This window comes from Poromitra crassiceps (genome assembly GCF_964638095.1).
Source record: "Poromitra crassiceps genome assembly, chromosome: 2".
Taxonomy (NCBI): domain Eukaryota; kingdom Metazoa; phylum Chordata; class Actinopteri; order Beryciformes; family Melamphaidae; genus Poromitra; species Poromitra crassiceps.
In genome coordinates, this window is record NC_139624.1 from 64423176 (window position 1) to 64449129 (window position 25954).

Consider the following 25954-nt stretch of genomic DNA (forward strand, 5'->3'; position numbering starts at 1 on the left):
GGCAAAAGAAAATATGCCTGATCAGGCATAAGTCTGGAGCGCAGCCAGCTCAGCGCGCTGAGCTGTTTCACTGTTACTCATGCTTTTGAAGTTTTTAATGTTCACGGGCCCTGGCCAAAACCAATGACATTATTCTTCCGCCAACTTTCCCTTTATGCTAGGAGGCACAGATGGAGAGGATCGACGAGACGGGATAATGCTGATGGAAACGACAGCGCAGACTGGGGGAGAGGTGGCTACACTGTGTGCAGGTCTGTGTGTGTGTGTGTGTGTGTGTGTGTGTGTGTGTGTGTGTGTGTGTGTGTGTGTGTGTGTGTGTGTGTGTGTGTGTGTGTGTGTGTGTGTGTGTGTGTGTGTGTGTGTGTGTGTGTGTGTGTGTCTGTGTGTGCGTGCGTGCACGCGAGTGCGTGCATTCAGGGAATTCAATTCTGAAACTGACCAAAACTGAAACTGGGCAGTCTCATTGGACAGGAATTTGAACGGATTCCTGAGAATCCCTCCCTAAACTGAAAGCGATAGGTTGCTGGACATTTTCACGTGTGTTTACTTGAACTCTTGCTTAATCAAGAGTTCCCCCACCCCCCCACCCCCCAGTCTAACACATCTCTCACCGGTGACTGCGTTGAGCCAAAATCCACCAGCCGCAACGCCCCAAAATAAACATGCTTGTGGCTGACATATCAAGTCAAAGTGTCCTGTTACATTACATGTGGGCCCGTCACACTATTGCACATACTGTGCTTGGCGCGGGCCCCAGACCAACAGTGGCACACACGTGCACACACACACACACATTCAGATCCATGTGCACGCACGCACGCACGCACACACACACACACACACACGCACGCACGCACGCAGACACACACACACACACACACACGCGCGCGCGTTCACTCACACACACACACACACACACACACACACACACACACACACATATTTAGATCCATGTGCACACACACACACACACACACACACACACACACACACACATTCAGATCCATGTGCACACAGACACACACACACACACACACACACACACACACACACATTCAGATCCACGTGCACGGACACATACGTGCAGCGTGAGGTCAGGAGTGTGGTGCGGAGGCCTTGGGCCCAGGTTGAAACACCAACATCCTTCAACACCTGCAATTGTGTTGTGTTCTGGAGGAGGCCTGACGTCAGCCCCTTCCTGTGGGGGCGGGGTGGGGGCTCTGATGTCACTTCCACGTGGTTTGAGGTAAAAAGAAGTTCAGGGTGGCCCCTCCAATGCCCACCAGTGCCATTAAGCGCCCCACTGGCCCTTTGGTCGCAAGGCTATTTTCTATACTTGAAGGTCTCTCCCTCTGTTGGCATTGTCTTTGTTTAATATCACATTTCCTGCCTTAGTTGGAAGCCCAGCAAGTGTAGTACCTGCTTCCTTACACTTGATCTTTCACAATGACACAAAGCCGGGTACTTTTGTGCTCTGTACAGATGTCAGTGAGACAATCCACCCACATCACCTCAGCTGAGGTCAAAACGTCTACTTGACAGCAGCGGTCAAATAATTGATGGTGTAATCATTTATTTTGTAACAAAGGTTGCATGAGAGATTCCCATTTACATTTCATGATGCTTTTATCCACAACGACGTATGAATAGGGCTGGTATCGATACTCGATACCTTTAACAGCCCAGTAGCAAGTATTTATCCAAACTTCTCCAAAACGATATCTGCAATCGATAATTCGATAATTTTTGTACACAGAGCTAGAACAAAATACTATTTGTATGGTTTTACTCGCAGCCAATCACCGCAAGCGTTCTTCACTTTAATGCGACGTGTGATTGGCCCACTACCACAGCAGCTTCAACCCGTACAGTCTGTGGTGGTGAAGTCGAGTATGTGATGGAGTTGGCAGTTCAGTGTGCCAAAATAGCTATCGAATGACGTACTCTATTGGTATCGGTATCACTTTAAGGGTAATATTGGTACTGCTAAGGTACTACTCCTAAGGTGCCGTGCACACTGGACGTGTGTATTTCACATAAGAACACTTTGGAAATCATGTCGAGAGCGCTTCCAATGCGCACAAAACAGCGCACAATGCATTTTTTGTGTGTTTTGTTTTGTTTTTCCCTGCCATCGCACACAGTACAGTTCAGGACACACCGATCACACGGACGGTAGACAGCTACTTTTGTCTGTTTGATGTTGTTGATTGTTCGCACTGTAAACATGAAAGCCAGATTATTGGCAATTCTGGCAGCAGCAGAGGTTGAAGATCCCCCTGGCAGGAGAAGAGGTAGGAGGAGTGACAGTGACGAGCAGCGCGCTTTTCCTCCACATGTTCAACTTTTTTCAGCTTGAGACGCCCAGAGCACTCCGCCCAAAAGACACTACCTGCCAAGAGCGCTTAAACGGCAGGTGTGGTGTGGTCCATGAAAGAGGAACGCTTTGAGCGCGTCCTTACCATAGAGAATGAATTGCAGAAAGGCGCTGGCTTCTCAAATACACACGTCCTATGTGGACGGTACCTAAGAAGTCCTTTCGTCTAATATTGAGTCTAGAAATCAGATTTTTCTTGAGATATGTGAAAAAAATCCGCCAGTGGAGGTGAGATAATTTGATTCCATTCCAATGTAGATTCACTTGTTTCCTGTATTCTCTTGACTTGTGTAATTGTGATTATCCTAGTAGTGGATATGTGATCATGTAACCCGTATATTACTGTGTGGTGTGGTGTGTGTGTGTGTGTGTGGTCTCACCTCCGTCCCAGCAGCGCCCCCTGGGGGGCTCATCGTCGGGCAGGGTGCTGTCGCAGTCGGCCCCGTCCGCCAGGCTGCCCTCCTCCTCCACGATGTGCAGCTTGTCCTCATCGTCCGAGTCCGAGCCGGCCTCCACCACATTACTGTAGTTGGTCACTGCACAGGGAGAGAGACAGAGGTCAGGATGAGTGGCCCAATCCTGTCTCATATGTGCAAGATGCAGTCATGAAACCTTACAGGTGTGCAGTTGACATCAAAATGGAGACAGAGTTCAAATATGGGTGTGATCCAAGCAAGGGGGCCACGGGTCAGATTCAAACCCAGGCCGGCCACAGGGGGTAAAGCCTTTATGATACGCGCTCTACCAGGTGAGCCACCAGGGTGTGCCCCATCTTTTTCTGTTTATATTCTTTATTTAGACAGAAGAAGCAAGGCACTCACAGGACAGAAAGCTCTGGTGGGATTCGACCAGTGTACATGTGGTTCCACAGGCGGAGGGAATACAGAGTATAGTGTACCCGCTCAGCTGATGACAACACTGAGGGAATACAGAGTATAGTGTACCCGCTCAGCTGATGACAACACTGAGGGAATACAGAGTATAGTGTACCCGCTCAGCTGATGACAACACTGAGGGAGTACTAGTATGTGAAAGACCACGAGTCGAGAGGTTAAATACGGTTTGTCATTTAAATGTCAAAACTATTAAAGTGAATGGTTGGGGGGTCGGGACTGGAAAGAGTAATGACATAGACCTCTGCCTAACTTAGATAGATTAGAAGAAACTTGAATGATCCTGTGGGGAAAGTGGGCTGTTAAAGCAGCAGATAATGAATTAGCCGACTGCACAGAGTAGGCTACAGAGCAAATCGAGGGTTATTAAATATAATGCAACGGACAATTCAAACACAAAAACATAGCAGAAATATTTAAAAATATATTGAATCTATAGCATGTAAAATGATCTGCAAGCAAATGTGTAAAAACGTGTCCCTATTTCTCATGACGATCACGTTCGACATGACCCCAAACGGAAATGAATGTCATTATATTTGTTCTCAGTAAGAACGAGGAGCAGATGATAAGGTGTTGCTGCAGAAAACTAACTACAGGAACAACAGAGAAACAGAAAAACTCACACTTACACTGACACTCGTCCACACACAGACCAGTATGAGATCATTAGATAGCAAGGCTGAGGTGTGGTGTGTGTGTGTGTGTGTGTGTGTGTGTGTGTGTGTGTGTCTGTCTGATGTGTGTGTGTGTGTGTGTGTGTGTGTGTGTGTGTGTGTGTGTGTGTGTGTGTGTGTGTGTGTGTGTGTGTGTGTGTGTGTGTGTGTGTGTGTGTGTTAGCGTGTGCGTGCCGTGTGGGAGTCGTCGTGACCTGATCGGCTGTGTTCTGGGCTGAAGGAGCCAGGAGACACAGAGACAGCCAGCCTACAGAGAGGGTTATTACGGGGAGTAAATTCTCCTGACCGACTGTCTGCTTCAGGTGTCTGTGTGTGTGTGTGTGTGTGTGTGTGTGTGTGTGTGTGTGTGTGTGTCTGATGTGTGATGTGTGTGTGTGTGTGTGTGTGTGTGTGTGTGTGTGTGTGTGTGTGCTCCTGTGTCCTGTGTTCATTTCCACCCGTTTCCTCCATCTCTCAATTCCACCTGTTTTACCTCCACCCACTCTCCTTCCGTTTCTTTCTCTCCCTCTGTTCCACTGAGAGCTACAGATCCTCTCCGAGGCCAAATCAATCCTCCAGTGAGAGTAGCCCCGTCAGCAGAGGGCCCGGGCTGCAACACACACACACACACACACACACACACACACACACACACACACACACACACACACACACACACACACACACGCACGCACCACTTGCACACACACACACACACACACACATGCACTGAGCAGTGGCAGTACAAAGTACCTGAACATGTGCACAGAAACGCGTGCACCTTCTCTCTCGTTTTCTCCATCTCCATGGCCATCTCCACTCACCCAACCCCGCACTCGCCCACCTCTTTCTGAAGGGGCTGCTAATGTTTTTGTCGGGCGGAGGCGTAGCTGGGGGAATAATAACCATCCCCCTCGTTTCAATCAATGAGACTTGTTTTGGTGAGGTCTCGGTCTTTCTCTCGCCGCTGTGCGGGTCACTACAACCGGTTTGGGATTCACACAGGAGACTCGGCAGACGTGCAGGGTTCGGGCTGAGAGGGAGGTGGGAGTAAGGAGGTGTGGGCGGACGGATGAAAGGTGGTGGAGGAGGGAGAAGCGCTGTTATTTGGTGAGCTGTTCATAGGGTCAACACTGTTACACTGCTGCGCTGCATCTGCAAAATCCCACCGGGCTTCATCGGGAGAGCTGTTTGCCTCTTACTCTTTCACTCCACAAATATATATATATATATATATATTTTTTATCATGTGTGATCGCAACCACATTGAGGCAAATTTAGGTCAGTCAGTCAGGGGTGAAATACATCGTCTATACCTATGCAGTATGCTATAAACTATGTTTAACATTATCTCGTAAACCAAGTACCGGTAGCCTAGTGTTGCTGTATTCTCCATAGAAGAGATTCAGGCTACAGTAGGGAGCTAGAGAGCTGAGATAACATTCAAATAAACTGTTAATTAGATCTATGTAGCCGCTGTAGCGCCATGAGACGGTCCAGAATCTGTATTTGCTCTCTCTCTCTTTTCCCTCCCCCCCCCCCCCCCCCCCCCGCCTCCTTCCTGTCACATGGACTCTGCCAGGTGATGTATTGTCCGTTCAGCAGTCCGTACGGAGCAGGCAGCCACACTTCATTGTGAAACAGTGGGTACTTTGACGAGGCTGTTTAGGGCCACAGCCACTCAGGTGTGGAGCTGAGGTCAGCGATTACAATGGCAACACTCTCCGTCGGCGGTGTGGAGAGAAAATGATCAACTATAAAGCTGTGGAGAGAAAATCCATGTGCTGGTGTGCAGACGGAAGGTGGCAACAATACAAATGGGAGATGCAGAGACACAGCAAAGTTGGGGGGAAAGAGAAGGGGGGGGGAGCTGAGCAGGAACTGTCTTCCTGTACCAAATGGTCGGCCGTGTTGTAACTAAAGTGTGTGTTTCAACAGGAGATGTAACACCTAGCAAAAACAAAGGCAGAGGTCCCTTCTGGCTGACCGGCCCAACGTTTAGACAGCTGGCCTCATTAGCGCTAGCATGCTAACACACAACAGGAGGACGACTCCTACGCATCTAGCAGAGAAAGCACTGGCTGGAGGAGGTGAGGAACTCATTTCTCAAACTTTACTTTCCAACGTAGGTTGCAGTGTGTTGAGCACCTGAGAAAATAAGATCCTGCAGCCATGCGTGCCTTGCCCCTGGCCATAGATCCAACCTTACAATTCCCTCCCACACACAAGCCTTCTATGGATCTGGGTAATAGGAGACAATCAATGCAGTCCAGAAATAGCTTCAGCACAGCATATCTTCATTACAGCTAACTTGCCCATATAATCTGGGAGAATGAGTCGTCACACAAATCAACCCGAGTCAGGTCTTTACCTGGGAAGACCTCCTCAAGCATCCTGGTGTTCGTGACAAATGTCTCGGTGCTGACTGACGAGCGGGGTGTGAAGTGAGAGCCTCTCAATATGCAGCACCTCTTCACTCTTCACCTACACATCTTTCCAACATATGTTGCCGAGCCCTGCTGTAGCCGCTGACCACTGAGGTGACTGGGCATCCAAAATAAACCCCTGCTCAATTGAATGAAGCCAGCCAACGTCACTTGAATGTCTCCACCCTCACCCTCTCCATCGCCCCCTTTCCCCCTGCGTAGTGCCCACAGCCTATTTAAAGACACTGCCAGCCAGGCAGGCCTGTGTCAGCCCCCCCCCCCCTAAAGATGTCTGCCGGCACTGAGCGGGCTCTGTTGTTATGACACCTGCCAGACTGCATCAGTAACTGGCAGAGGAATGGGCGACAGGGCGGGTCACTCGGGGGGATCGCCCCACTCTCACACCCCAAACGGGCCCCGCGTTACCCCGCTGAGGGGGGATCACCTCGGCAGACGTGTCGTCACTGATGTGACGGCCAAGAACATTATGTCCCTCGTATCCCTTGACACCGGTGCATGCTGTAGATTCCAATGGTGCAGTTTCTGTCTAGCTATGTCACTTTGTTTGTTTTTTGTTTTTTGAAAAGCCTAATGACTTGCCAATGTATTTTTAGACAATGTAGTCCAGTATGGATAACAAACCTGGCTATTTGAAAATAATTCTTAGCGTTTATTTTAACCTGGATGGAGCTATATAGGATTTACCGCATCAGGACAGATCAGATGTCAGATAAGTGGCCAATCACAGATAAGTATACCAAATTGACTTTCAAATACTAGCCTGTAATTGTCTTGGCACTTATTGGTCTATGTGGTAAGCCCCACTGTTCTGGTATACGAGCAGGCTTAACCAGGCGAGGGGAAAACACACACACACACACCAACACACACGCACACGCACACGCACACGCACACGCAACACACACACACACACACACTCACACACGCGCACGCGCACGCGCACACACACAGACACACACACACACACACAGGCTCAATGAAACCATGTTCACTGACCCTGATCTGGCTGATGAGAAGGGGCCATTTCAAAAACTTAAAATTAAGCGGAGGATTGCTTGTGCAACAGCGGGCTGCTTGGTTTGTGGTTTACTACACTGAGGCGTGCCAGATAGTCAGTATGGCAGCCTCTGTGGGAGGAGCTATCTCTGCACTTTGAGGAGCTCAAGGTGTGACTGCATGACTGAGCTTTACATGGGCGCACAGAGAATAATCTAGCCTGTGAACAAACACATTACAGTCTGAACCCGGCTCTTATCTTGATTCATTACCTATAGGAACATCTGTAAGGAAGCCAAAGCCTATACATCTTATAGTCAAGCCGACAGCTCCATAGCAGAAGGTGTCGAAGGTATGCGTGGAATGTCCAACCAAAACACTTTCCCCGAGTTTGGCTCTTAAAGAGACAGATCAAAGGGTGTGCTCGCTCTCTGCTGCTGATTTCATTCATCTGACACACATCCATGATCCAGCCCTTTTCTGTTTGTGATTAGACAGAAGATTGACTCATCATGAGCAGTGGCAACTTTTCATCTGCCTTCCCCCTCTCCTTCTGTCTCTATATTTAGCCTTGCTACATGGCTCCCTCATTGAGGTACACCACGTATCTCATGCAGAGCTCAGGGCCAGGCAGGCGAGCGCTGAGAATACCACAGGCATCCTCAAAGAGTACAGAGCCTGCCGTCACAGAGTCTGCCCCCGCCGCCCCGCACTGCCATTTTCTCAGGGAAACCGACCACTACAAGAAAGCACCATGAGAAGCAAACTAAAACAAAGCAGTGCCATTCAAAACCTCAAGTATGCCGTCTCAAGGTGAGGCGCCTCATTCAGCGCCGAGGTAAACGCTGCCGGTTTTGTTAAAACAACAGCCTTCCTCCCACAGAGTCAGGAAGGTCAACTCGAGGGCCGATAAGAAAACAAAAGAATTGGGGATTTTTTCACGGTTATGGCTTGTTCGCCGTTTAGGTCAGGCTACACAAATGCTACTTGGTTCCAGTAGTTGAGAGATATACTGCAGGGACATGAACCGTTAACTCTCAACAGTATCCTTTCACACAGAGCCACGCCGGTCAGTTAGCTGTAGAGGGCACTAGGGGTCCCAAGAGACTGTTTCGTAGTCAGCTTGGCCTAGCATAACAGCTAATGCCAACTCCCTCCACAGGTGTCTGCCAACCATACCAGAGCAGCCCTGTCACAGTTAGGGCCAGTCATATCCTGGAAGGTCTTTCTCCATAGCTACATGGCACAACACTCAGCCTCATGCCATGTCTATAAAAACTCCCTAGAACAACATCATATGAGTCTTACTCATTGTTCTAAGTTAGGCTGGGGAGAGCAAAAGCAGAACTACAAGTATGGCCTTGCAGTAAAGAAAAAAGTACCAAACAATCCAGGGAAAATAGTCTCTTCTGATGCAAAGTGCTGTGAGTTTACTAGTGCCAGAGCTGCGAGAGATGTGAAGTGTTTCATTGATTGATTTAAGTACTAGTTCATTCAAGTAGGCCAATAGCAATAGAAGGCTAACAAAGAAAATTTGGCTAAGATGGTTCCTTGAGAATCAAAGGATTTGAACAACCTGTGGAGCAGAGCTCTTCACAGTCATCACTTCAGAGGTGAGCTAGAAGACAATGGGCTCTTGTCTTCTTAATGACGCTGATCAAGGCTTTAGCACTAGAGCTAATGGGCCTCTGCAGGTCACTCATCTCCCAACGGAGCACTTTCCATGATAACACTGGAGCTAATGGAGGCTATTGTTCTCATAATCTGCATGATGAGACTTGGAAGTATCAAGAAGTCAGCAGGTGTTAATGAGTGCTCGGAAAAGGAAAAAGGACTTAACTGCACCTTAGAGATTGGGCAATGGCTTTGAAAAGAAAAGCACTACTAAAGTTAGTCCTTCTGATTCTGGGAAAATAATCTGTAAACCTGGGCATATAGGCTAATGTGCTTGGCTTATTAGTTTGTGTGCTGTTACTAGCCAGGATTAGTGCTCCTAATACTGGCAGCCAGATAATAGAGTGCATTTCTTCAGAGGGAAAGTCCTGGGCTGCTCTGGGTAGGAATCCCAGTGGCAGGCGGTGGTATTTCTCTCCAGGGCTAATGGCCATGGTGATGAGCCACACACATTCTGTTAGGCCGGGCTGCTGCCTCTGCCTCCTCTCAGCTCTTCTAAATAAGGCCAGGTGGGCTGGTAGGGACCAGAGGGTGTGATCACACCACACACACACTCATGCACACACACACACACACACACACACACACACACACACACACACACACACACACACACACACGCACACATGCACATGCGCTGCACACACACACACACACACACACACACACACACACACACACACACATACACACACGTTCCACAGAAATGCCCCGGCCACTGCGTTTACACTAGGCTCCCAAGTGCTGTTTACGTTGGAGGTGAGACAGCCCCATCCACGGTAATAACGCCAGTACACCTAAGTGAGAGTGAAGAGTATGTGTGTGTGAGTGTGTGTGTGTGTGTGTGTGTGTGTGTGTGTGTGTGTGTGTGTGTGTGTGTGTGTGTGTGCGCGCGCACACATATGCACACTATACATTAGGCTGTTAAAAGGCATGCTTGGTATGTACAAAGCTCTCCATCGCTATCAGTGGTCACGTGACCTCGGTGGCACGTCCATCACAGCAGGCCATGATGAACTGCTACCTGATCGCAAGAAGTTCAAATACACACAAAAAACACACAACACCCAAAAACACACAGCATAACTGTGTCCTGAATTGCACACTATGGCCCTGAGTCATCGGACATCCACTCTGACGCATTTTCCGGTCTTTTCATGGGGATTTTCATTTCAGCGAACGAACGCCAGCTAGTGTTGTGGGATTAAATTTTATATGAATCCATGGCCAAGTCCAAATAGTTTAGGAAAGTGACTTTGATGAAAGAAAGCTGTAGGACGCGCTTGGGTGACGCTCGACAATCATTGCTAATGTCTTAACTGCATTGTTTATGTTAGCATGGAGCCAGGGTGTCACAGTCTGACTCACGACCAGCCTAGCACGATGCTAAATTACCAGCGATAGCGTCCTTTTTCTGACTCTGGGAAAGACAGATCTAAGGTAAATGATTAAAATGATATACCGCCACAAAGGTAAGAACTTATACTTTACCATTAACCTAGTTGGAAATGTTACATGGTCATTTATAACAGTAACTGAACAGTAACTAACTTTGACTTAGGATAATAGCAGCAAAAGTGTCCAACTCAGGAGAGTGACATTACATGCACACATGCCAATGCCCCTCTACCCAAATCCCACCCACCCACACAGCTAAAGGCCATGCTATCCCACTTATCTCCTCACCATCCCTCCCTCTCTCGGTGCTCCGACACTCAGCAGGTCTGGTGAGAGAACGCCCCCAGCCAGCCAGCCTGGCTATATACAGTATAGACAGGTGCCCCAGAAAGCAATGACATAGAAGGAGTGAAGAGGAAAACGGAGGAGGTGGACGAGGAGAGGAAACATCTGCTGGGTTCTGGTAAGCCCAGAATACCTGCAGCCACACGTTCTCCTGCTCTCCTTTCCACCTCTCTCTGCTCCTTCTCTATTCCTAGAACTTGGTATCACCTTTGGAAGGTTGATCTGTCACTTGACTCTGCAGGCCTACGCAACCTATTTCAAATTTAGCCTGCACAGGAAGGCATCAGCACACACCTGAGCAAACAGTTCCAGGAGCGACCGTTGCAGCTACAACACCTCTGTGATAGCCTGGCTAAGGTTGCGTTAGCCTACGTCAAACCTCATCTGGGTGTTGCAGACAAAATGAAAAGCCCCTGTCACCTCTGCTGTCAGACTCCATTCAGGCTGCAGTTATAGACTGATTTTGAAAGCTGCACAGTAGTATAATAGTCTTTGTCCCCTTTGATTTTCCCAGTCCTAGGGTTGACATTTTGAGTGGAGGATATTACGTCCTGGGGTTATTCAAGCCATGTAAATGCAGTCAGTAGCATCAGTGGCATCAAACTTCATCATGTAACCTGTTGACAACAGAGGTGTGGTAGTCATTAGTCCTCAGATGATTGAGCCTGTTCCATGTGTTGTCAGTTTCACAGCTGCATCCAAACAGGTCAGCTGAGGGAGTGCTTCTGGGCTCCAGCTAACTAGCTAGAGATGCTATCAGTCTCTCTGTATGCCTGGCTGTTGGCACGGCACAACTATCAGTTCTTAGAGAAATACAATACAACTCACACTGCAATAAATAAAAGTCAGTCGACAATGTGCACATGTAGATGATGATTTTCTTCCCTTACACAGTTGATAACACACACAGTATATCTCCAAGTATATCAAATTCCTTTTTACTTCTGGGAACTCAAAATAATAAAAGTCATTTATAGGTGTGTGTGTGTGTGTGTGTGTGTGTGTGTGTGTGTGTGTGTGTGTGTGTGTGTGTGTGTGTGTGTGTGTGTGTGTGTGCGTGCGTGTGTGTGTGTGTGTGTGCGCGCGTGTGTGCACATGCGTTTGTGTATATGTATACATACTGTAGACTATATTATGTATATATGTATATATATTCTTAAAAAACAGAATATTGGCATATCAGCAATGTTGAAGAGGCTTTTACATTTTCTTTTAGAATGCTACAGTTGAATTTTTTTTAAGATGTTGAGATGAAATGCAAAAAAATTCAATAAAACAATGCCTTTTACTTTACCATTTCAGAAAATCTATTTGTTCCTAAAACAATTTAGACTAATTGAGGCTCAATTGAGGCTGTTGTGAAAACGTCCTCACATGATTCTAACATTTAGCAAAATAATCTCTAGTTTTTTGTACCATGACTGTGCAGACCTGCATGACAGCTACCCCCCACTTCCTGTGTGTATCAACAGCGGTCTATGCAATATGCATTAACCGAGTTAACCCTACTGCAGCGTGGGCCTATATTAGGTAAGTGTAGCACGGGGCTGTTGCATTTTAGGAGCAGGTGACTGAACATTCCTTCCTGTATTAGGCTTGTCAGTTTACTGTGGGGGAGTGCGAACCAGAGAGAATTACACTGGCCCACGAAGAGGGAAAGTGGTGCACTGCCAAACAATTCTCCGACTGGAAAATCTCATTAAATCTTGTTTACCTATACGTCTACCTAACTACACCGGTCTGTCACCTGACTCCCAATCCAACAGAACACCGCCGTTCATTAAGGAGGCCGGATAACATCACTGTCATCAGTACTGTCACAGCACACTCGTGGAGAGTGGTGATCTATGCAGAATGCACTTTGTTATGTGGGTTAATACAGGGATTGCCAGTCAGCAGCAAAGACGTGCGCACGCAAACACAACAAAAGAGGGCAGAATAGGTAAAGGCAGGGGAATGATGGCAGGCAGGAAGTGCTAATGGTTTAAAAAGACCAAGCTGGCCTGTCACAGACAATGCTCATCTGAACTGAAGGCTGCCGCCGGGAGGAGGTGTCACAAACTGTCAGAGACAGACTGAGGAAAAGAGAGAGGAGAGACGGCGAAAAGGAGAGATGAAAGGTTGAAAAGATGGGCGGATGATGAAGGGAGGAAAATCAGGTAAAGAATAGTCATAAAATGGTGAAGGTAAAGAAAGGAGACAGCTGGGAAGTGACAGATGAAGAGAATAGGACAGAGAGGACAGAGTCAGGGAGGATGTGGATGTGATGGACAACATTAACTGTAGTTCTCTCTGGTTGCCTGCTCCTCAGTAAAGGTCAGGTGATGACACTGGGTGGCTCTGCCTGACAGATGTCTCTCACCGAGGGGAGAGGCCACAGGGCGACAGGCTGTCCGTGCACACACACACAATTATACACACTCGTACACACACACACACACACACACACACACGCACACACATGGACACACACACACACACACACACACGGACACACACACACACACACACACACGGACACACACACGCACGCACGCACACACGCGCACACACACACACACACACACACACACACACACACACACACACACACACACACACACACACACACACACACACACACACACAGACACACACACACACACACACACACACACACACACACGGACACACACACAGGACAGGTGGAAGTGCAGAAATAACCCAGTGACTTTTTGTTTATTGGCTACATCTAATTTTACAACCATTGCAAGTTTCCCATTTGTAGGAATCAGCAGGTCAGCACACCTCAGCGAAGCCGCGGCGGGGATCGGGGTTGACAGCCTACTGTGGCTTCACTAATTCGGACACGCTAACACGCTAAAGTGCCAGGAGAGCTGTTCCTTTGCTCGAAACGCTGGGAAATCCTGCGCTGTATACGTGCCATTTTGACAACAGCTGACAAAATCTCTCATTTCTACAGAATGTCAACTCTGTCACAAGACCCTCCCGAGGCCAAACATCCTAGACAACCCCTGACACACACACAGTCACACACACACACACACACACACACACACACACACACACACACACACACACACATACATACACACACACACACACACACACACACACACACACCCCCACACACACACACACACAGTCACACGCACACATCAGACACACAATACACACACACACTCACAAACACAGTGCCTAGGGCTGTTGCTCAGTTGTCACGACGGGTTCTTGTTATTCATGTGAAGTGGGGGGGGAAAGGGGTTCACGCCGTAAACTTTCATCCACAAAAACTCTTTTGTCCCCCCCACCCCTCTGCCAAATGTCCTTTCACTTCTCCCCAGGCTGAGTGGCCTTTGCCTGTGTGACCAGGCAGGGTTAACCCCCCCGCCAGCCCCCGCCTTCAGGGCGACTGCGGCTGAGGCAGCAGTCAACCAGTTCCACTCACACCATTACCCCCCTGTTAAATGACCAAGAGCACAGGGTACAGACGGCCTGTCGGATGGACAGTCACAGAAATCTGTCTGGTTCAACCAGGCGAGAGAGAAAAGTGTACGTGTGTGTGTGTGTGTGTGTGTGTGTGTGTGTGTGTGTGTGTGTGTGCGCGCGTGCGTGTGTGTGTGTGTGTGTGTGTGCGTGTGTGTGTGTGTGTGTGTGTGTAGTGTGTACCCTTACGGTGATGATGCTTGTGTGTATTATGGGGTCTTATTGGCCAGCCACCCCCCTCTCCCTGAACGCTGTGTTACTTAAACAGCTGAAAACCCCTCTCTCCAAACGACTGTCCTTGGCTGTGACTAACGTGCAAACTATGATTTGTAGAACCGGGCCGGGCGGACAGATGAAAAATGGCAGGGCGAGCGAGCAGCACCGTCGTTAATGCGGCCCCTCAGTGCAGCGCTGATGGGCACGGAGCGAAACGGGCTGAGACAGCAGGTAAACGCAGGTCGTCACGTATTGATGTATTGACGGGCCTGCTTTTGTCCATTACACCCACATGTGCTGTGGGATGGTGCGTGGGGGGGGGGGGGGGGGGGGGGGTCGGGGGGGGGGGGGGGGTCTCACTGCCACCGGCCTGGGAGACCATTAGCTTGCTGTGTCAGAAATCGAAGGCGAGCATCGACGGGCCAGCAGGGGCAGTCGATAGGCACAGATCTCTCACTCCCCACTGCCAAACAACGTCCCCACTAATGGGTTGACTGTGAGTCTGTTGCTGTAGCACTGTTCTGCTCTCCTGTACTGATCTCTACTGCCGTGTTATCTGTGTCATCTTGTTCCATTTCCATTGGACAGGTTTGTTTTGGTGTGTAATTGGATAGACACGATCATAAAGATGGACGTAGCAGAGTGCAACCTCACCTATTGGTTTGTGGATTCCTGTTTAAGCCTGGGGTTTGGCATTTTGCTGTTTAAGCCTGGGGTTTGGCATTTTGCTGTTTAAGCCTGGGGTTTGGCATTTTGCTGTTTAAGCCTGGGGTTTGGCATTTTGCTGTTTAAGCCTGGGGTCTGGCATTTTGCCCGCTGCCACCTTGATTATTTGGAGCCAAATTTGGATGAGAAGAGCTGCAGAGCCTCCTGCTATTGGCCCGTCATCACTGCATGATCACTGAACAGGCGAACTGTCAATCAACGCCCAAAACAGTCTTTTTATTGTATTTTTTACTCTAAATGGGTTAGTTATATAAAAATTCACCAAAGATGTCATGCCAATTACAGTTGGCATGAAAGTTACTATAGAGACCAAAACCGGTTTTTGAACCAGGCTGTAAACATGTTTATTTCTGCTGTAAAGTCGGGCATTTTAACATGGGCGTGAATGGGGAATGACTCCCTTTTGGAACCAGCCTCAAGTGGCCATTCAAGGAACTGCAGTTTTTGGTACTTCTACATTGGCTTCGTCTTTCCAAGATGGAACTCTGCCCTTGGACAGGATAAAAATGCATTGCCTGACTTGCTCTGATGAAGCTCTTCTCTCATTGTGTCCTGGTAGTTGGGAGTGGATTGGGTGGACAAGTACATTAGGTGTGCTCCACTGTGGGATTGATGGACTATGTTCATCTCGTGTCAAAAGGTGGGGCTGAACACGTAACATGTTACTTTGGGACTGTGGTATGCAAGTTACATCCAGCTCTCATTTCAACTCTTAAAGGAACACTCCACCGATTTTCAACCAGCTTTATATCATTACAAAATCAGTAGTATATCCGAAAACTGTAAACAGTTTTGCAGGCATTCATTTACTTTGACAGTTATTGAGAGTTGCTTTGAGTTCAAGTGTGAACCAGTGATGTCATTCATGCACAAATTACATCACTGGTCCACAACTTAACTCAAATGAACTCTCAATAACGGTCAAAGTAAATGAATGCCTGCAAAACTGTTTACACTTTTCGGATATACTACTGATTTTGCAATGATACAAAGCTAGTTGAAAATGGTGGAGTGTTCCTTTAAGATGTCCACTTAGCATGGTTCTTTTCTGCTCTGGTGGGAGGCTGGTTTGTGCTCCGTGAGGCCTGGAGACAGAGGCCAGAACAGGGTCTCGTAAGTGACAGCCAAGGGTGGGACACCGTTGGGCCCAGCACACTGCGATCACTGGGCTGGGCCCAGTGGACTCTCCCATGTGAAGTCACCCAGCATGTGAAGTCATTCAGCGGGATCAGCCAGATGTTTTCAGGGAGGCTCTCCTACTTTTGCATGACACCCAGGTTTGTTAGACCCTATCTGACAAAGAACATCTACCTTTATGTAAGCAGGGAGACAACGGTATAGGAAACCTTTGATCAGAATAGCCATTCTTGTTGTCTCTCAATACTAATTTCTAGCAAATACATAACAATAGAACCTGCTTAGGAGTCCCTGGAACCCAATTTACTGTATTATGTGTAGGACAAACCCACTTTTGCTTGCCTCCGTCCAGGAAGGTCAGAGTGATAGGGATTCAGGGACAAGGACTGTCAGTTATCACTTATCCATTATGACACATTTCCTGACCTGCATCTGCAGTGCTGCTTTCCAAATCCACTGACTACAGCCGTGCGAGTGAGATTATGTCAGAGCTAAGATGATTTGTAGGGAAATGGATCGGAGAGGTGTTTTCGCTTTGTTTCTGATACCGGTATGGTGGCTGACTTGGTTCAAAAACAGAGCTGTGTTTCGCCCGTGTGTGTCTGTGTGTGAGCTCCCTGCGGTTCAGGGGAATTCCACTGGGCAGTATGTGACCCTGAACACTGGCCTTCCTGTTGGGCCGTGGTGATGCACTGCGTAGCCGAGAGGAAGAGGAAAGAAAGACACCTCTGTCCAAGGACCAGAGCTTCTCGTCACACCACCAGCGTGAGGATGACTAGTGCTGATGCTTACGCTGCTGTAGGTGCCGGTGGGACGTGTGTGTGTGTGTGTGTGTGTGTGTGTGTGTGTGTGTGTGTGAAAGTGCATGTGTGAGTGCGTGTGCGTGTGTGTGCGTGCACTGTGCAGCTGTTATCAGACCAACACAGTCACCAGAACGTTGGCATTTTACAAGTCTGCAAACCAGGGATACATTATGTACAATCTCAAGATAAATTTGAAACAAAACGTCGGTTAATTAAAAAAACCTTGCCGCCTTTCCAACGTTAAATGCAAATAAAACAACTTTGATTACAAGTTTAGGCAAGTAAAATAACTTGGTTAAAGGAACACTCCGCCCATTTTCAACCAGCTTTGTATCATTAGAACATCAGTAGTATATCAGAAAACTGTAAACCGTTTTGAAGTCTGTCATTTAATTTGACAGTTATTGAGTGTTAAAGTGTGGACCAGTGACATCACTGGTCCACACTAACTCAAATTAATAACTCATTAACTCAAATCAACTGTCAAACTATTCATCATTCATCTAGTTTGACAGTTATTGAGAGTTGATTTGAGTTAATGAGTTATTCATTTTTGAGTTAGTGTGGACCAGTGATGCACACTTTAACACTCAATAACTGTCAAATTAAATGACAGACTTCAAAACAGTTTACAGTTTTCTGATATACTACTGATGTTCTAATGATACAAAGCTGGTTGAAAATGGGCAGAGTGTTCCTTTAAGGTTGGGATTATGGTTTGGGTTAGGCTTGAATAACAAAAACGTTAAATGTGACTTACGGTTGAAATATAGACTTTGAAAACACATCTCCAGTTTGAAAGGGCGTTTACACCCTCCACAGCGCCCCTACTGGCCACTGCGCTATATCAACAGAAGACTCTATAACGTTGATATACACATATCTAGAAACGTCATACATGACGTTTGAAAAAGAAGGACACCTCTGTTGAGGCTGGTTTTTCGGTACAATGACTTTGGTTCAGAATGCAGAAAGGTACAACGCCATGGTTTTATTATGGCGAGCAGGCTGGCGTGTCAGACAGATCAGTGATCACACTCCGGCTTTTAATAAACTGGGCAGGAGTGCCTGGCAGAGAGAGTGTGTTAGAGTCTTAGCGTGTGTGTGGCTTAGAGAAAGGTCCTGGGTGTGTGATTGATGGGAGCTTTAGCACCGTAAACGCATGCATACAGACACACACATACACACACACACACACACACACACACGCTTATGCACACACACACACACACACACACACACACACACACACACACACACACACACACACACACACACACACATGCTTATGCACACACACACACACACACACACACACACACACACACACACACACACACACACACACACACACACACACACGCTTATGCACACACACACACACACACACACACACACACACACACACACACACATGCTTATGCACACACACACACACACACACACACACACACACACACACACACACACACACACACTGCGGGGGGTGTCGAGGGGAGTGGTCATAGCCAGCGATGCTCAGCTAACATTATTCATCCGGTGTGTTCATCTGTGCGAGCCGAGCCCACCGCTCCCCATATTGATGAGCCCGCTGTGTGTATTAGTCACTTTATTTACATGGGGTTCTCACACACACACACACACACAAACACGCACGCATGCACACGCACACGCACACGCACACGCACACGCACACGCACACACACACACACACACACACAGGCACAGAAAAGACGCACATCAATCGAGGAGATGAAGCCTGCAAGGGGTGGGATTGAGAGAGAATGGGAGCAATTTGGAGCATTTTGGCTCTTTTACAGTAACTTTTCCTTTTTCTAACATCTTCCGATGTGCTGTGTTATTATTATGATGGGGGAGAGAGAGAGAGAGAGAGAGAGAGAGAGAGAATGCAAGCAGGGAGGAGGAGAGGTTATTTTGGAGTCTCTGAACTGTAATCACCACCTACAGCTGCTTCCTCCCAGGTGCTCCAACTGGATGTAAATAGAGGGAGCGAGGGAGGGAGAGAGAGAGAGATGGAGAGAGGGAACGAGGGAGGGAGAGAGGGAGATGGAGCATCAGGAGAGTGAGGAAGGGAAAGAGAGGGAGAGGGAGAGAGGAAGCGAGGGATGGAGAGAGAGAGGGAGATGGAGAGTCAGGAGAGGGAGATGGAGAGTGAGGGAGGGAGAGAGAGGGAGATGGAGAGAGTCAGGAGAGCGAGGGAGGTATGGCCCTCAGGAGATCAGAAGAAATGAAGTCATGCAGTGGAGGTGATGGAGCCTGCAAACTACAGCACAGTAACAGAAACCTATCCGGATGTGACTGTGTAACAGAAACAGCCCAGACCAGGATGGAGTGGAGGGTAAACCACCTAAATGCAATTTACTCAACTATTTATTATACATCATACAAAAATTAACAACTTTTTCAAGTACACAGGAAATGTTTTTCAGTGACAGCTATTGGGAGTTGATAAGCGTTGATAGACTGTCCACTCGTAGTATTGATATGGCTCTTTCAAAACGATCTAAAAGTACTGAGTAAACTCTGATGGGTGTGGACTTAAATCAACTGATGATTTTGCTGTTTAATACAGAAATTGTTCTTGAACTGATACCAGAGTGTATATAATTTATATATATTCTAATCTAATAAGAATTACGAATTGAGACATGTAAGTTAGATGAAAATGCAATTTTTAAATCAAAATCTAACTATGAATATTATCTAAAACATATGAATATGAATACTTCTCTGAGAATATAATTGTTACCAGTCGCGACAGCGGGGCTGGTATTGTTTTCATCTTGCAAATCTGTGTGTGGCGTGATCCGAGCAAGCGGCCCAATTTACGCCCCTGGTCCACGTTGGTGTGATCCCATCGCAAGATGCTCTCTAGTTTTCTTCAATGTCTCAGTTTCTCTTATTCTAAATGCTGCCCTTGAATTCACTGACATCCTGCAGCTATCAGTGCTTTCAGTATGAGTATCTATAGAGGTTTTTTCTCTAAAAAAGCGCACTATAATAAAAATAATAATAATAACACAACAATAATCTTTATATTGGTGGCTGTTTGCCTTAGTTAACCTACTTCTTCATTTACCATGACATCACTGACCACAAGTACAACCTAAATATCTCCCTCTTCATCCAGTCCTCCAGCCTAGACAGACTGCCGTGTGTTTCCAGAGCTCTTCTCCCCGAGCCCCTGTAGGCAGCGGGGGGAAGTTGTCTTAGCAGTAGGAGGAAGTTGAAGGGGCGATCACAGAGCTGACAGCACACTTCCACTACCTGCCAGGGGAGACAGGATGGTGACTACCTTCAGAAGGAAGCCAGCCTGGCTCCCAATGCAGACAGCATGTGACTCGCACAAAGACAGCCGCTGAGCAACATCAGAGACTAGCCAGCCAGCTGAGTTTAGTCTATGTGTTAACCTTGTGTGCAGAGTGTTTGCTTAATCCACCAAGATCATCAGCACTAGAATAAAAGGAAATGGTTAGTCATGAATTTTATTCAGCTGAAAATAAAGGAATTCATATTGCAGGGTACCCAAATTCCCACACCTTCTTAAACATCAAATGCACGGACTTTCCGACTTTCCAGGCCTAATTCCCTCAGAACGAAGGACCTAACACGGCATAGTCTGAGACACGGATCAAGGTTAAAGGAGAATTCTTTTTTTTTTTACACCCCAGACCTTATTTCCAGCTTAAAATATGATGTTTTACTCACCCAGAGAACTTTGGTTTCATTCTGATCGCCATAGAAGATATTCAGTTCCGAGTAGAGTCCGAACTGGCGAAAACGGGCGAAAACGGGGCATACGTAGTACACACTGTAAATAACGTATTTTCTGCAACGTAGCGGTTCATATCCTCATAATATCTCGCCCATAAATGAACGTGAATCTGTCTAGTCTCCTCCGGGCTGCCTTGGGCAGCTTTGGGCAGCCTCGGTTTCCTCATCCGGGGTCTGTGAATCCAACAGAGGCATTCTTCCTCTGTTCTCGGCCGTGCAGCGCTTGTTCGTCCCTGGCCTGTTGTTCCTCTCTCTCTCCTCATCCGCTCTTTAATTTCGATTAGCTCTTGATCCGTTGTTGTAAACAAGTCGATAGTTGCGGGAAAATGGCCCCGGTGCATGGTGCATGCTAGTAGACAATAGCCAGGTAGACAAAGGAGTCAGAAGGAAACTCACGACACTTCAGTGGGACTTGGGGCGAGAGTTGGATTCACAGACCCCGGATGGGGAAACCGAGGCTGCGCAAAGCAGCCCGGAGGAGACTAGACGGATTCATGTTCATTTATGAACGAGATAATGAGGATATGAACCGCTATGTTGCAGAAAGTACGTTATTTACAGTGTGTACTAAGTATGCCCCGTTTTTGCCTGTTTTGGCCAGTTTGGACTCTACTCGGACCTGAATATCTTCTATGGCGATCAGAATTAAACCAAAGTTCTCTGGGTGAGTAAAACATCATATTTTAAGCTGGAAATAAGGTCCAGGGTGGAAAAAACGGAATTCTCCTTTAATTACTGTTACAGGTTAACACTGAGAATTTTTACAATGAGAACTAGCAAGCTTTACAGAAGCTCACAGACAACAATTAAAAAGAGAGACACGTTAAGTAAAATAACTTCAATTTCTATCCGTGTACAAAATACATAAATTCAAGCACTTTCAATGACCAATCTCTATTGATGTCTATTTTCAAAAACGTATTGTGCCTCTGCCTCAGATGCATAGAACTTATTCTAGATCTTATTCCACACTGAGTGGTAATGCTGTGGTGGTGCGTGTCTGGGTTAAGCTGATAACCTGGTAAACACTAACACTGTTAAATCAATAGCTGCCTGACTTCATCCCAAGGCCGGCTAATTATCTGATGAGGCCTGACTTGTTGAACGGCTGCCTTAACGTGCCGGTCCAAACAGGTTAACCACGCAGGAGCCTGCAGCACAACCCCAGGTCCCGTCACACATGGTGGAACTAACATCCTAACAACTTGTTATGTCATGAGATCTGCAGCCAAACTTCGACATGATTCAATTTACACTGATGACTGTGTGACATTCACAAGTTGTACAAGAAGCAGGCCCTTTGAAATAGAATTAGGTGTCAACAATTATCTACTGCTGGGTGGATAGTTCAGACTGTCTGCTTACTTCAGTAGATTTCCTCCTATATTGTTGATGTAAATGGAGGTTAATTCTGCCTCCAAACAATCTAATGGGATTTCTGACTTGTTTGTTTGCCATAACTGGGGCCTGTGGGGTCTCACTGACTTGCACACATGCACAAATACACTCACAAACTCAGTGAAGTGTTCATGCAGTGTACAAACAAAGTGATTGTGTTCTTGTGTGAAATCATAGGGGCCATGACATCACACATACCTCTCATAGTCTACGGTGGTTCACCTATGTGGTATGATGATCACAAAAGCTTCCAAAACACACTCAAGCACCAGGCGACTCGTGTTCAAATAAAATCCCTCCAGACGAGAGGTTGTGGGTGCATCCCAGTAAGTCATCCATGGCAGCCTTCCATAATTGTCCCATAAAGGCAACATGGCGCCCTGCAAGCCATACATGTCACCACCTACCGCTCCACTGTCTGCTCCACCTCCAGCCTGCACACAGTAGCACCAGACCACCACCTACAGCTCCACTGTCTGCTCCACCTCTAGCCTGCACACAGTAGCACCAGACCACCAGCTACAGCTCCACTGTCTGCTCCACCTCCAGCCTGCACACAGGTCTGGATTCATGACACCACTAGGGTAAATACACCGCTGTATAGCAAGCCTCTATTACAGATTAGACTACAGTGAGGGAGAAACAGAGATGGGGGATGGAAAGTACCAGAAAGACAAATTAAATCAACAATGCTTTCTCATGTATAATGTATAGGAGGCAGCCTGCCTTAGTGTTCAACATTGTATCACCACCACTGGCTGGATATAAGCCTAAACAAACAGCACACTTTGTCTCTGTACCTTACACTGGCTTTTCCAACATCATGGCCATATAGGAAAATGGCAGCTTCCTCTATAGAGACACTGCATGAAATAGGCCACGCCCATCACGGGGGAAAGCTCTCCATTCACTTCCATACACCAGCGTCATTTTCCTTGAATTAAACATGGCTAAAAGATGTTGTGTGGTGGGCTGCGCAGACAACAAATTAAAAAAAATCGCCAATTAAAGTTTTTTTGTACGCCCGAGCAAAACAAGGAAGCCATTGAGAATTGACGAGAAGAAAAATGTGGATCTAGCTGCCAAGGAAGTAAGTTGGAGTTTTCATCTTCCGTATATATGATCTTTGTGTGCAACACGTGACATAGGAGAACACCAGGATTGGGGGGGAGTTTTCAGTAGGGGTGCACCGATCGATCGGCAAGCAATCTGTATCGGCCGATTTTGACCTCAAATATGCGATCGGCGATCGGCCATTTTTTTACATTATTATTATTATAAAAAATTTTAAATACAAAAAAGCCCTATCACTAATCAGGCTTTCCAACGATATAAAATACAATGCCAATTGGTATTATTAAAGGGGAGAGATAATCGACCTAAAATAACGTTTCCAAACTTTCTTTGAGGAGTTTATATATCGTGATCGGTGATCGGTGATCGGTAATCGGTGATCGGTCGATGATCGGTTGGGCAGATATTTCCCATAGGCGATCGGCGCTGCACCCGATCTACTATGAATCACCTCATTCAATGGAAAGGAATTGCATTCAAATGCCCCCATCGAATGGAGAGGAGTTGTACAATCTCTACAACCCAGTTTCCCTGGGGTTGTAGAGATTACTTGCAAAACCCCATTTAATGGGTAGGATTCAGGGGTTGTACAGATTACTTGCAAAACCTCATTTAATGGATAGGATTCTCCATTGGCTCTTCTCTCAACCACCCTGCCCACCTCTGCAGGCATGGGGAGGGTCTGCTTGGACCCCTGTGTCCTTAGGTTTAGGCATGGGGGATGGGAGAGGTTAGGGTTAGGGGTGGGAGAGGTTAGGTTTAGGCATGGGGGTGGGAGAGGTTAGGTTTAGGCATGGGGGGTGGGAGAGGTTAGGTTTAGGGTTAGGGGTGGGAGAGGTTAGGTTTAGGCATGGGGGGTGGGTTAGGGTTAGGGGTGGGAGAGGTTAGGTTTAGGCATGGGGGTGGGAGAGGTTAGGTTTAGGCATGGGGGTGGGAGAGGTTAGGTTTAGGGTTAGGGGTGGGAGAGGTTAGGTTTAGGCATGGGGGGTGGGAGAGGTTAGGTTCAGGGTTAGGGGTGGGAGAGGTTAGGTTTAGGCATGGGGGTGGGAGAGGTTAGGTTTAGGCATGGGGGTGGGAGAGGTTAGGGTCTGGGTTAGGATTAGGCATGGTGCATGGGAGAGGCTTGGAGGGGTCTCCAGAGACGACCCCCGAGGGTCTCGAACCCTCCGTTCGGCCCCCAGACCTTCCGTTCGGCCCGCAGACCCCCCGAAGCGACCCCAGGACCTCCACAGGGTCCTGCGGCCCACCCAGGCCTCGGAGACCCCAGGTTTATCCATTGAATGGGGTTTTGCAAGTAATCTCTACAACCCAGAGAAACTGGGTTGTAGAGCTGTCCATTGAATGGGGTTTTGCAAGTAATCTCTACAACCCAGAGAAACTGGGTTGTAGAGATTGTACAACTCCACCCCATCGAATGGGGACATTTTGAAGCAATTCCTTTCCATTGAATGAGGTGATTCATAGTACGGTGGCAAAAAACGTGATCGGTGCACCCCTAGTTTGCAGTGTCTCTATGTTGTATAATACTGTGTTCATGACATTATTATCATAATATTAAATGAAGCTAGAACAAAACAAGACTAAGAGCAATGGATTACTATGGGGGGGGTGGATGGTGATTGTAATTTACAATCAGATTTTTTTTAATACAGTTCAATCAGGAGAGACTAGAGACCAAAGGATGAATAAAGTGTTATTCATTACAATAAAGTGAATAATTTACTACAGAAAGAATGATGAGAATAAAGTATTGTTATTAGTCTTTGGCGGTTAGGCACCGCAGGGAGATCTTGAGAGAGCTGCACCAGCCCAGATCAGCATCCAGATATATCCCCCTGCAGTGTCTAGATACTGGTGGTGCTGGTGATCTCCTTCTGAGACTCATGGAGACTCTTCCGACTGAAGAATGGGATAGGTCTGCGATGACCGGGAGGAGAAGGGGAGGAGGAGGGTGCGAGCCTGACAGCAGCGATGATTGAGAAGCTGAATGAGACAGAAACAAGCATATTTAAGGAACCCGCCTCCAAGCAATTGGCTTACGACTGGGTTGTGGAGCAACGTGATAGGCTTACACTGGAGGTGCGTAGGGTGAGAGGTGACGAGAGCAGTGATGTGACACTATGCAATTGGTTAACAGAGACTGGGCGGCAACCAGCTGATTGTTCATTGAAACCCGGAAATTGACAGCTTATTATGATTTTGTGAGTAGATTGAAGAGTGGAGATATAAAGTGAATTAAGGAAGTGTAAAATATATTATAGTCTTCCTGCTTGAACTTACGTTGAGAACTACATTTGTGGTTAGTCATTTCATGTTGTGCTATAACTCGCATGATTAATTCTCAGCTTCACTTCATGCATTTGGGGGAATGTTTTATGCTATGATCTATTGGTTGCACTGCAAAGAAATCTTAACAAGTGAAAAAATCTGGTGGGGTGAAATAATTCTGATTCTTTCCAATGCAAATCAACTTGTTCCAAGAATTTCCTTGAAGGAAGACGTGACAACAAACTAAATTTTAAGCTTCAGATCG

At 47.1% G+C, this 25954-nt stretch overlaps 1 protein-coding gene across 1 annotated transcript in view; it reads right to left on the reverse strand.

Annotated features, from left to right (window-relative positions):
- The window catches only part of LOC310800120 (zinc finger E-box-binding homeobox 1-like), a gene marked incomplete at its 5' end in the record, with an annotated part of 72809 nt that overhangs the window by 14461 nt on the left and 32394 nt on the right, over positions 1–25954 (reverse strand). The window contains 1 exon segment of the mRNA XM_083662693.1: positions 2758–2913. Coding sequence (XP_083518819.1) covers positions 2758–2913 — 156 coding nt within the window.